At 42.9% G+C, this 11,756-nt stretch overlaps 1 protein-coding gene across 1 annotated transcript; it reads right to left on the bottom strand.

Annotated features, from left to right (window-relative positions):
- Positions 1-1,321: 1,321 nt before the first annotated feature.
- Positions 1,322-2,568, bottom strand: LOC133908403 (acidic endochitinase-like). The gene has a single exon (XM_062350415.1). The coding sequence runs from the start codon at positions 2,478-2,480 to the stop codon at positions 1,584-1,586; it is 897 nt and encodes a 298-aa protein (XP_062206399.1). The 5' UTR covers positions 2,481-2,568; the 3' UTR covers positions 1,322-1,583.
- Positions 2,569-11,756: the final 9,188 nt, after the last annotated feature.

The raw sequence follows: 11,756 nt of genomic DNA, 5'->3' as shown, positions 1-11,756 counted from the left end.
CCAAGAAAAGGTGTTAGGTTTTGTTGGTTATTTCACTGTTGGATAGTCTTTGCCTAGGTGTCACATGTAAGGACCGGTTTGTGGAGCGACAACCCAAGAAATGTCGTTCAAACACGAGGCCGATATGGGTAAGGCTTAGCATATCATTTAGACACCTGGCTGGCATACGTTGGAGTACTAGGACCTAATTGATGGACCATGCTTCGTAGTGATTCCTCTAGCAGCACCCCACTGGCGTGTGTTAAGTGTCTTGTAAACACGGCAACAAGGATATCACGACTCGTGGCTAAAAGTTGGACAACCTCTGCAGAGTGTAAAACTATTATAACAGCCGTGCCCACGATTATGGGAAACTTGGATCCTCACATGATTAGTTGGTTATTGTTTTGGTTATGGTCTGGTGGTTCAAGGTTATGGTTCGCAAGATGGTTAACTTAATGAGTGGATAGTTGGGTTACTTACACTAAATAATTGTTTAATGCTTTTGAGTCCAAATATCTTTTTATTACTCGTATTTACGTAAATATACCATATGTTAGCCTATTCTTGATATAAGCCTGCATATCATTATTCTCATGTACATTTATTGAGCGCATCATGTGCTCATACTTGCTATTTTCTCTATGCCATACGACATGTATAGTGCTGCTCAGTGAGTGAAGATGTTGAAGGCTATCAATACGAGGTTGTGACGTTCTACGCGCATGTCTCCTGGTCGGTTGCCTGCGGTATTGTTGGGCACCAGTGCTTCTGTTCTGCTGCAGATATCTTCATAGAAGACAATATATATCAATTGCTGTAAGAGTTAACGTTTATTTAATAAAAGTATTACTTTTGTTACTTCACATGTGACGTCTTTATGTGTGTTGAACATCCTGAGCATACATAAGTCACATCTAGTTTTGTCTATTAAAACCGGATGTGACATGCACCAGACGGCGACGGCGGGGCACCTTGCTGCGAAGGCCCCAACGGTCGTCGAGTAGCTCATGACCGAGAAGAGCTAGCAAGCGCCTTCATGGCAACCCTTTTCCCTCTAACAGCGTTGAAGGAGATGAAGGGGGTGATCCATGGACGAGATCCATGTGAGTTGGGCGAGGAGAGGAAGATGTAAGGGAAATTTTCACTCCCTTGCACACACATATTAAATTATGATCGTTTATTTATATTGAGATTCATATCAGAGAAGTGAAAAAATTATAAAGCATATGAGAGTCAACAGATTGATAAATATTAAAGCATATGAGAGGGTCAACGGATTGATAAATATTAAGTGGGATAGATAAACGGCATGCATGCAGTGCTGCCAGAAATTTACTCGTTTTGTGACAGATTTTACTAGTCAACTTTTATTGATTAATTATTCGGCAGGCCTGTGAACACAAATTTGTACTGCTACTCCACACTCCAGACATGCTCGTAGAATATGAACGTACTCGCTCGTAGTAGCTAGTGTGTGTGACTGATACATCCCTGTCCCGCTGATCCGCTCTTATTGTCTAGTCCGATAGCTTAACCAATAACCATATGTAGCTAGCTATTACTCAATCAAACGCACGTTCGTTCGCAGCTCGATGCGATGCTCAGACGCTGCCCTTCACCTGGTCGCTGTAGTTGTTCTGCACGTCGTAGAAGCGGCTCCACAGCATGATCCCGCCGTACTTGCCGACGCCCTGGATGGCCGGGATCACCGTCCCTGTCAGCTCGCCGGGTGGGATGTACCCGCTCCCCGCCGCGCCTGTCGAGGCCGGTAGGCCGAGGTAGAAGCTCCCGGCCTTCACGCTGCTGGTCCACGTGCCCCACGCCTTCACCAGGTTGGTGTCGTCCCCGTTGGTGTACTCGCACACGGGGTTGTTGTAGAACTGCACCCACACGTTGTCGAACAGCCCCGTCTGCAGCGCGGGGCCCAGCGATGCGTCCGGGTAGGGGCACTGCGGGGCCGCCGTCAGGTACACCTTCTTCCCCTGCGCGCTGAACGCGGACAGCGCGTTCGCCAGGTCGTCGTAGTGCGCCGAGTTGCCGTTCTCGATGTCGAAGTCGATGCCGTCAAGCACGGCGGCGCCGAGCGGGCGGGACGATGAGCTGCCGCCCAGGTAGTTGTCCCACAGGTAGTTGGCCACGCTGTTGGCGTCGTCGGTGGATGAGAGGCCGTAATTGCCGCCGCCGCCGCCGAGGGAGAGGAGCACCTTGATGCCCTGGGACTGGCACCCTTGGATGTCGGAGGTGAGGCCGGTGCAGCCGCCGGAGCCGGGGTCACAGTGCCCGGCGAGGTTGAGGACCGGGGTCTGGCCGTTGCCGAAGCTGCTGAGGAACGAGACGATGACGTAGGCGTAGTTGCCGGAGTTGCAGGCTTCGGCCAGGGTACCCTCGCCGCCGTTCTGGCCCCAGTACACAGCGATGTTGCCGGCACTGGCGATGCCGATCATGCCGGCAACGAGGAGAAGGGCCAGAACTGGAGGCCACCTGAGTTTAGCAGCCATTTTGAGTAGTGATCCAGACGATGAGGTGTGTAAGGTTTAGCTTTGTGTAGTACGTGCTTTGGCTTGGTGGTGGAAGTTGTGGTAGAATGGAGCCCTTTATATAGGGGTGGATGGTTGAATTATTCAAAGGAGTTTACTCGAGAAAACAAGTTTTAGACGTGGCCCTTTCTGAATCGGTTCTCGGAAGTTTCGCACGTTGTCTTGGCCCTCTTGGAAGATTTGACAATTTACCGTTAGACTTGTATTCAGTCATTCATATGTACTTTCGAGAACCTTTATTGGGTTCATTTTTCAATCACTTATTCAAATCTCTTGGCATCATGGTTTTCTGTTACTAATTTGGAGATTCAAGGTGATTTTGATTACGAAGAAACAAGAACCGATTCTTCTACTCTTAGTTTGGTTTCCTATAGTTTGGCGTTTCGTATTCTACCCTTTGCGGACTGTAAGTGCCATCGTTAACTCACTACTTACATCAGGAACAAACATTTTCTCCAGAATTGTGGCCTGACGGAGTATATCTATATACTTTCCATTGTTCCATCTGAGCCCTGAGTTCCGATCAGTCGGAGCAGGTTGTTGTTTCATGCGTCCCTAGCTCTGCTCTCTATCTGATCCCTTCTGTTTTGGCCTTGAAGTTGTGCTAGCAGTACCCCGGGGAGAAATGCAAAAAAACCTAAAAAATCACTTGAATTTTGATTTTCCCCTCAAAAGTTGTTTTTACAAAAGACCCCTAAATGTTTGGTTTTATTGAAAAACACCCCTAAAAATTCAAAAAAAAAATTAAAAAGTCACAAAAAGGTCTAAAAAAAGTAGAGACAATTTTAAGACCTTTTTGTGAATTTTTTTTAAAAATAATATCTTTTACATTATTTTATGAAGAGAAAGTTTGAAAAAAAAAATTACGCGTGCCCTTTTCCTCTTACGTGCACGGCACGTCAGTTGGTCATTTTCATGGAAGGAGAAGACGTACACTGAGGTTCCATTTCTACGTGGTTTCTGCGGTGCAATTCACACTGACATGTTCAGACCAAGGAGCGCCCCTCAAGCCTGAACTGCAGCGCTGAGCTGGGCTGCGTAATTTCACGTGAACCAACGTCTAAGCATTGATCCCTCAGGAACGGCGCCTCTCATGTCGATCTCTGGAGTGAACACTTTATCAAGCACCGCGCGAGTCATGGACGACTTCGGCATGACCTGCGATTGATGCCGATGGACGCGTGACCGTTCGCGCGTTAGCCCGCAAGTCTTGGTCTCAAGTGGTTCGACAGCCAGTTGGCCACTGGCCGGGCGTCAATTTGTGCAAGCGCAAACAGCGCTGCGTCACAAGAGAGAGGAGACATATCTCATCGGAGTCTTCGTACATAGAACCGCCAGTCTCTTACTGGTGAATTTTTTTTTCTGTTCGTTTGGTCAAACCGGCGGTTTGCAGGGGTCATGTACACGCTGAGCTGTGGAAATCAACTTTTATATACACGGTGCAAATTTATGCAAATAAGGTTTCGAAAAAAGAAATTGTGCAACTAAGAGTATGGTGATATTTAAGTGCTCGATACAAAACCTATTAACTGAAAAACAAATCATTTAAAATTAGATGATCATGATTAGACCATCTCCAAAGAATTTCCGTCAGGAACTAAAATCTCTTCACGAAGAAATTTTCGTTCCCTTCAGCGTTCCAACAGTTTCCCTTCACGGTTCCCGTCACGAAGGGATTCTCAAAGTTATTCCCTTCAGGACGGGATTCTCTCTCCTTTCTCTTCACGAATTCCTTCGAATGGAAACTGATGGAGATGAAAGAAAATAAAGGGAATGGGAACGGTGAGGGGAACCGGGAAGGGGAATGGGAACGGGGAGGGAACGAGACCATCTCTAACCATATTCCTTTCATTTTGTTCCCTTCCCGATTCCCCTCTTTGTTCATATTCCCTTTATTTTCTCTCATCTCCAACAGCTTCCCTTCGAAGGGATTCGTGAAGGGAAAAGAGAGAAAATCTCGTCCTGAAGGGAATGAGCTTGAGAATCCCTTCGTGATGGGAACCGTAAAGTGAAATAATTGGAGCGCTGAAGGGAATGAAAATTTTTTCGTGAAGAGATTTTGATTCCTGACGAAAATCCCTTGGAGATGCTCTAATATATGTATGTACCTAGAAATGCCATGATCGCTGAATGAGCTAGGGCCCCCAGTTTGGATCAGACAAAGACACGCAATACCGGCATGATGTACGGTGCGTACACCAGAGGTGTGTGGCAACTGTACAAATTAAACAAGGCTTATAGCAACTTCATCCGGCTCCCTACTACCCTCTCTATCATAAATTATAGCAAAAACGGTTAAAAAATCTCTCCAACCGATTCTCTATCTAACTCCTTATTTTTAGGGCTCCCTATTTACTCTCTCTTACTCCTCATATCTAGCAAATGTAAGAGGTTCCCTGTCCACCTATTGCTGCTCTTGTGCAGGCAAATTTAGGAATAGGTTAGAGCACGCTAGAAAGTAATGAAGGAAATTTGAATAGAAAATTCTCTATTCAGGAGAATATGAAACCAGAAATAAGGAATGGGTTAGAGTTGCTCTTAGGACTGACTACTAGAGGAGAGATACTTCACGCATAGTCAAACAACCCAGAATAGGTGCACTTACATCCACCGCCGCATAGTTTTGTTGGTTGCAACTTGAGAAAGAAAATGTTGAGGGGCAAGATACTTCCTATTAAAAAATAATAGGTGTATTTTTTCCTTGAGCTTTGAAATAGGATTTTGATTAAGATTTTCTCACAAAATATATTATTTATAGCTACAAAATATATATAGTGTGAAATCATTTTAAATTATGAATCTAATTATATTTATAGCTACAAAATATATATTATTTATAGTACACTAATAATGGGGTTGTAATTATATATGTTGCAAGCGTCTACTTGTAGTATTCTTCCACTGGAGGACTGGGTCACAAGTTTGACCATGGGAAAAAAAATTGCAAACCGTTAGCTGTCTTTTTGTTTCTATTACTTATTTTCCATGGAAATTCAGCTCATGAACTATGATGGCAACTCGATCGACAGCCCTACATGCCTAACTTTCATGCGATTTCCCATGTCTTGGTTCCCATATTATGTCCCTTCTTCCACTGATGTACTCCTGGAACTCCGTCATGGCATTTTCTTAGTCGATGCGTCCTGAAAGAAGAAAAAAAAGAGAAGAGCTTTCGGTCTTGTTTTTGGAAAAACAAAAGGGAGTTTCTCAACAAAAACATTGTTATTGGGGTTTCCAACATGTTCCATCAACATGGATAACCAAAGTAATCACAATTCTATGCAAATTTAAGTTACACTAGTTGAGTAAATTATACTACGTATGACCTCAATCTGTTGACGCACATACACTATTATGCACGCACACTGCACTGGTACGTCCACCCGTGAAAATACCTGTTGGGGGTTAGATTATTAATAATTATGAATGATGTTAGAAATACAATATAATCTAAGAATTGAATACCCATCAATCACGGGTCCTATAGTCATACTGTGGATCCATAACCGCCACGAGATAAAATAGACAAAAGATAATTCTAGCTGTTTATCGTGAACTATATGAAAAATATCATCAGGGTAGGAAAGAGGAATATATCTTTGGGTTCGGAAAGAATCTCCCAGTTATACGGACGATATGATCTTAGAAGGTCTAACCTCAAGACTATAGGTAGGATCTGACTATATAAGGAGAGGTAAGGGCAGGACCAAAGACACGTAACATATGAGAGCCCAACAACACAATCCTACGCAAGATCCAAAAGCACAAAAGAAGTTGCCATGTAAATTAGGAATAGATCTAGACACCGCATTGTAATATATGATTTCTGAGATAATACAAGGCGAAAGCAATAACATGATGTAAGGTTGTTACTCTAGAGGGGTTCAAACCTGTATTGACTTCATGTTCACTGTATTGACTTCATGTTCACCGAGCTCTCTAAGACTCGAGAAAGTTGAAGGCCAATATCCCCGTTTTAATACAAATATTTGCTTACATCAATTTACCAACCTTCAACAATCAATAAAAACCAATACATGTAGAGATGTACGCCTAGGTTTGCCTGCCTTGTTGACAAGCCCCCCCCCCCACCCTCACTATTGCCATGTTCACTGTTTTCCCCACCGTCCACATGTGTTGTTCTTTCATCATAGCCGTCCAAGCAACTTTTTCAGTCTTACAGTGGGACAACAGCCGAGCGAACAAAAAAAACTTTCCCAGGTTGTAGCAATCATAAAAAAAAGAAAAAGGCAAAAAAAAGACATGATTCCTCCGCCTTGGCCTCTCCGCGTCGCCAGATTGCCCTCTGTCTCCACCTCGCCGCGCTGCCAAAGCATTCCCTGCGAGGCCTCATGGGACACCATGCGTTGTTCCGTGTCTGGGTGCCCTCTTCATGTTCATCCCTATTCTCCCTTCTGCAAAGCCATGACCTAGCGTCGTCAGCCGAGCTCATCTTCACCGCTGGTCCGCCGCCTTCCTTATTGGGGCCTCTGGACTCTAGCTCCAATATGTCGTCCTACCTCTTTTTGGCACTGGTCCCGTCCAAATTGCATCACGCATCCCTCCTAATCACCCCCCATACGCTACGGACCAAGTGAGGTAAGGTTGCTCATTTCTAAGACTCAGGAACTATTCCATCTCTTATTAGTATTTGTATTTTGGTACCACTATAGACATTGCAACTACCCAGGAGAATTGGTTTGATCAATTAGTTCGTTGCCAATTAGATTGTGGCATGAGTTGTCTTCACCAACATCTATAATAAGTCTCGACTGTATTTAGCAGTTGACAGATCAGCTGGATACTTGCACCTTCTCTATTCTTCTTCTGATATATATCAGCACATCTCATGCACCCATTTGTAGATTGTAGCTACATAATAACTATTTTATGTGTTATTTTTGCATTGTTGAAGAAGAAAAAAAATTACAGTTAATATCACCATTGCTATGTTATATGCTATGTTTAGTTGAGCGAGTGCTTTTTTGTAACCTGCTACATTCCATTGTGCCTGACAGGTTTGGAGTGTGGCTAGGCATAAGAATGTTTGATTGAAGTGGTTGGTTTCTGGTGGGCACGTTGTGGATTGGCGTATCCTCATTGCAGCCTCGTATCAAGGCCAACCGGTAATGGCAGGGTTAAATCGTAAAATGAAAGCTACTCTTACAGACCACGCATACGATACGCAATTAAAATTTTCTATTGTGCATTGTTAATTTCCTTTTATTTTATATAGTCATGCTTCCATATTTTTCTTCCATAAGAACAGAAAAGCATTTGCTTTTTCATCATTTAGAATTAGGTGTCTCTATCAGTGAGAGATCGATCTAGCCTGGCACCTCCACTCAGGACTGTCAATCGAAGAACTTCATGTTGGGGGTTCCATCTTCCATTGCGGCAAAAAATCAGGCGCTAGCTGCTATTTTTGCCTGATGATGCTTCTACATTACCTGGTGATAGTGCTTTTGCTCATGCTGACTATGGCACAGTTGTTGAGCTATTTGTTTCCAATGACGAGTTGCATCCTGGCCCTCTAGGTGAGTGTTTTTTTGGTGTAGTTGTGCCACCATTTGGTTTACATCTGTTTCATCGAGCCATGATGTGTCATGTCCCGCTCCCACTCCATCGAGTTTGGTTTACATCTGTTTCATCCAGTTGTGATATGTCATGTCCCGTTCCATCCAATTTTACTTCATGCCTAGAATTGCTAGTTCAATATGTCATGTTTCTTGCTTTACATACTTAAACCATATTGCTACTGATATTGACCCCTTTTGTGTATTATTTGTTGATAACAGATTTGTCACAACCATCATCATCAATCGCTACTGACACCTACATAAAGCACAAGGCAGCTATGGATCTTCAGCGAGCAACAAGTGGTGCTCTCAATTCATTTTCTCCTTGCATGGCTGATGGACAATGTACTAAGTTCTACCCCAAGAATTTTTCTAAAAAAACTACAATTCCATCAAATGGTCATGTTAGATACGCTCGACCAGACAATGGTGTTATCACTACTAAAAGTGATGTTATTGTGGACAACTGGTTTGTGGTTCCTCATAATGTTGACCTGCTGGTAAAATACCAAGCACACGTAAATGTTGAAAGTGTTAACCGTGATGGTATGGAGAAGTACCTTTTCAAGTACACAACAAAAGGACTAGATTGTTCTAAGGTTGGAATTAAGAGAAGAAGAACCCATTCGGATCCTTCTGTTGATCAAATTGATGAGAGACAAGCTTATCTTGATTGTCAAACTATAACACCCAGTGAAGCCATATAGCGTCTGCTCTAGTTTGATATCCATCACACTGATCCAGTTATAGAACGATTGCCTTGCCACCTTCCCTTGGATAACAATGTCTCATTCACCAAAGATGACCATCTTGATCAGGTGATTGAAGATCCACATAATGTTGTAACCAAACTAACTGCATGGCTATAGGCCAACCGAGTCTATCCATAAGCTCGCCAACAAAGTCCTATTCTGATATACCTGACCACTTCACTTGGCATGCAAATGGCAAATTTTGGCCTCCACATCACAATAACCATATCAAGGTTGGTCGGGTAGCTAATGTTGGGCCTAACCAAGGAGAAACTTTCTATTTACGTATGTTGTTGGATATCGTCAAAGGAGCAAAGTCCTATTCTGATATATGAACTATTACTGGACAGCGGTACCTAACATTCCATGCTGCATGTGAGGCATTGGGGTTACTTGGCGATGATCGTGACTGGTCCCATGCTATGGCAGGTGCTGCGCACTGGGATATCCATATCAGTTACGAGAGTTATTTGTCACACTGCTTTTATTTTGCCAAGTAACAAATCCAAACAAGCTATTTGATGAGAATATACAGGCAATGGGAGATGGCATAAGATACCACACCAGTCAACTAATGTCAGGTATTTTTGTACCATCACTTGAGCAACATATTAGGTCTTCTTTCTTGCTTGAGTTAGACATACTGCTCAACAATGTAGGAATACCTTGGATCACTCACTACTACAAAACAGTACATCACTGTCGGCTCCAAAACTCCCTTCACTGTCGATTTTGGAGCCAGCAGTGGGTAACGGGCAGTGATAGTCCCCGAATATCACTACCAACCGGGCGAACCGGCAGTGAAAGAGGTTATCACTGCCGGTTGAAACCACCACCTAACTGTGATACCACATGCATCACTATCGGCTGATGGTTTCAGCTGGCAGTGATGTCCAGAGCATTACTGCCGGCTGAAGCTTTCAACCGACATTGTTTTGCCTCTCCTCCCTCTCCTCCCTGTCTCTCTCCTCCCTCCATCTCAATATCCCTATCTCTCTCCTCTCTGTCCTCCCTCTCTCTCTCCTCGATCTCTCTGTCTCTCTCTCCTTCTCATTACATGCATACAATAAGAAACATTTAATGCAAATCAATGATAAAGACACATTATTAATACATAGCAATTCATGTCCATTATTAATACATAGTAATTAATGTCATTCATTAATATGGTATCATTTGGCGATATATAAGCAGTCTAACCCTTTGGTAGACTTCCTCCTTATCGCATACTCTCTACTAGAAGGTACAGTGTCATCTGAAGGTTTGTCTCGCGTCGACAACACTATCGGTTCATGAAACTCACTGTTTGGGTTGATAACATGTTCCAGGAAGAACCCGGTGATTTGTTTGGTTCATGTATTTTTGCAGGTTGTAACGCACATGTGCGTAGTTTAGAGAGCTGTGTTTGAAGAATAGAAAGAATTAGTCCTTCAACATGTATAAAAATTGAAAAGAAGGCATCGATATGTAATTTCATACCTAAGATCATTATATCTAACATCGTCTCCGTCTACGTTGAATGCGTGCATGAAAGTAAGAACATAAAACCCGCAGAGATTGTTATTAGGTGGCTACCTCATATACTTCAAGAGGAAAGTATTCGTCAGTGGAATGAATTGAACCTTTTTATGCAATAGGAAATGCAAGTCATGAATTTTCCCTATGTACCGGAAAGTCAATTTTTACATCATATTGCTTCCTGAATGGAAAGTGAATAACACTCTTTATACGAAATCTTGTGTACGCCTTGTACGTGAATATGAATACCAATTAAACTTAGATGCAATTGTTGAGAAGATTAAATGATCAAGTTTACCTGTTTAGCATGTCGATGAGGTCTTCGTAAATCGTCTCATCTCTCTTTTGTGAGTCCAAGACAATGATCTTGCTTAAGTCCGGGTGGATGACAACGAGGATCCAATGAAAACTACAGCAATATTATGTCACCATAGCAAATTAGTACTAGAATCAAGTTGCCCATAAAAGCATAATACCCTGGCACATAAATACGTACTCAAAGCTATAGGGTAAGAGTACAAATTTCTTATATTGGTGGTGAAGCAGACAATTCAATAAGTAGTCCTCGGTGAAGTCTAGATGCTCCCTTACAAGTTCCTCCTTCACAAGCCCAGGATCGATGAATCCTACTTTATTATCTAATTATTGTCTACATACACAGAACTCCATTCTATCATAGAGAGAAGTTAACCATGCAATTTCAAGGTACAAGATCATATAACATGAATTATATGCATAAGTCACTTACAGAGTTTATGCTCTAACTATGACCATGTCGAAGGCATCTTCCTTGTACAGTTCATACAGGTACAAGAATTGCACCCAGAAGGATATGTTTCCGTTGAGAAAATATTCATATGTGTATCATACGGGGAATGCCTAAAAACCCTGCCTAGACTGCTCCTAGTACCACTGATGTAATCGACGCATTTGAGTTGTAAGGTTTCTTTCTATATCTAGTTTGATCAAAGGTTTGCACAACTCAACCGGCCATGTGACATCCAACTTTACAATATCCGCTCCTATAGAAGCCATGCTAGTTCCTCTGTTGTTAATCTAGAAGAAGCCAGGAAGTCCCTAATGCTTGGAGCATCCTGAACAATTGGACTTGATTTGCTCTTAGCCTGCTTCTTACCAATACATCATAGTCACTCGGGGGCTTACTTGAAGCACCCCCGTATGTTTAGCTTTGGCCAAATTCATGAAAAATTTCATGGTTTCTTCAGGCACAACAGGCTTCGGTGGAGATGGTGGAGGATGGAAATGTATAGTTACACTGGCGTCCACAATCTTTTTGGATTCCTCAGCAGTGAGTGAATAGACATCCTTGGGTTCCAAAATCCTCTTAGATGGCACCGACTTCTTAGATGATATCGTCTGTTTGGATG

The sequence above is a fragment of the Phragmites australis genome, chromosome 2, assembly GCF_958298935.1.
Source record: "Phragmites australis chromosome 2, lpPhrAust1.1, whole genome shotgun sequence".
Taxonomy (NCBI): Eukaryota; Viridiplantae; Streptophyta; class Magnoliopsida; order Poales; family Poaceae; genus Phragmites; species Phragmites australis.
Note: the sequence above shows the minus strand (reverse complement) of the source record. Positions and strands in the feature narration are given on the sequence as shown.

Bases quoted from the DNA above. Each gene is read 5' to 3' on its own strand.
- LOC133908403 (XM_062350415.1), bottom strand. From the start codon at position 2,480: ATGGCTGCTAAACTCAGGTGGCCTCCAGTTCTGGCCCTTCTCCTCGTT.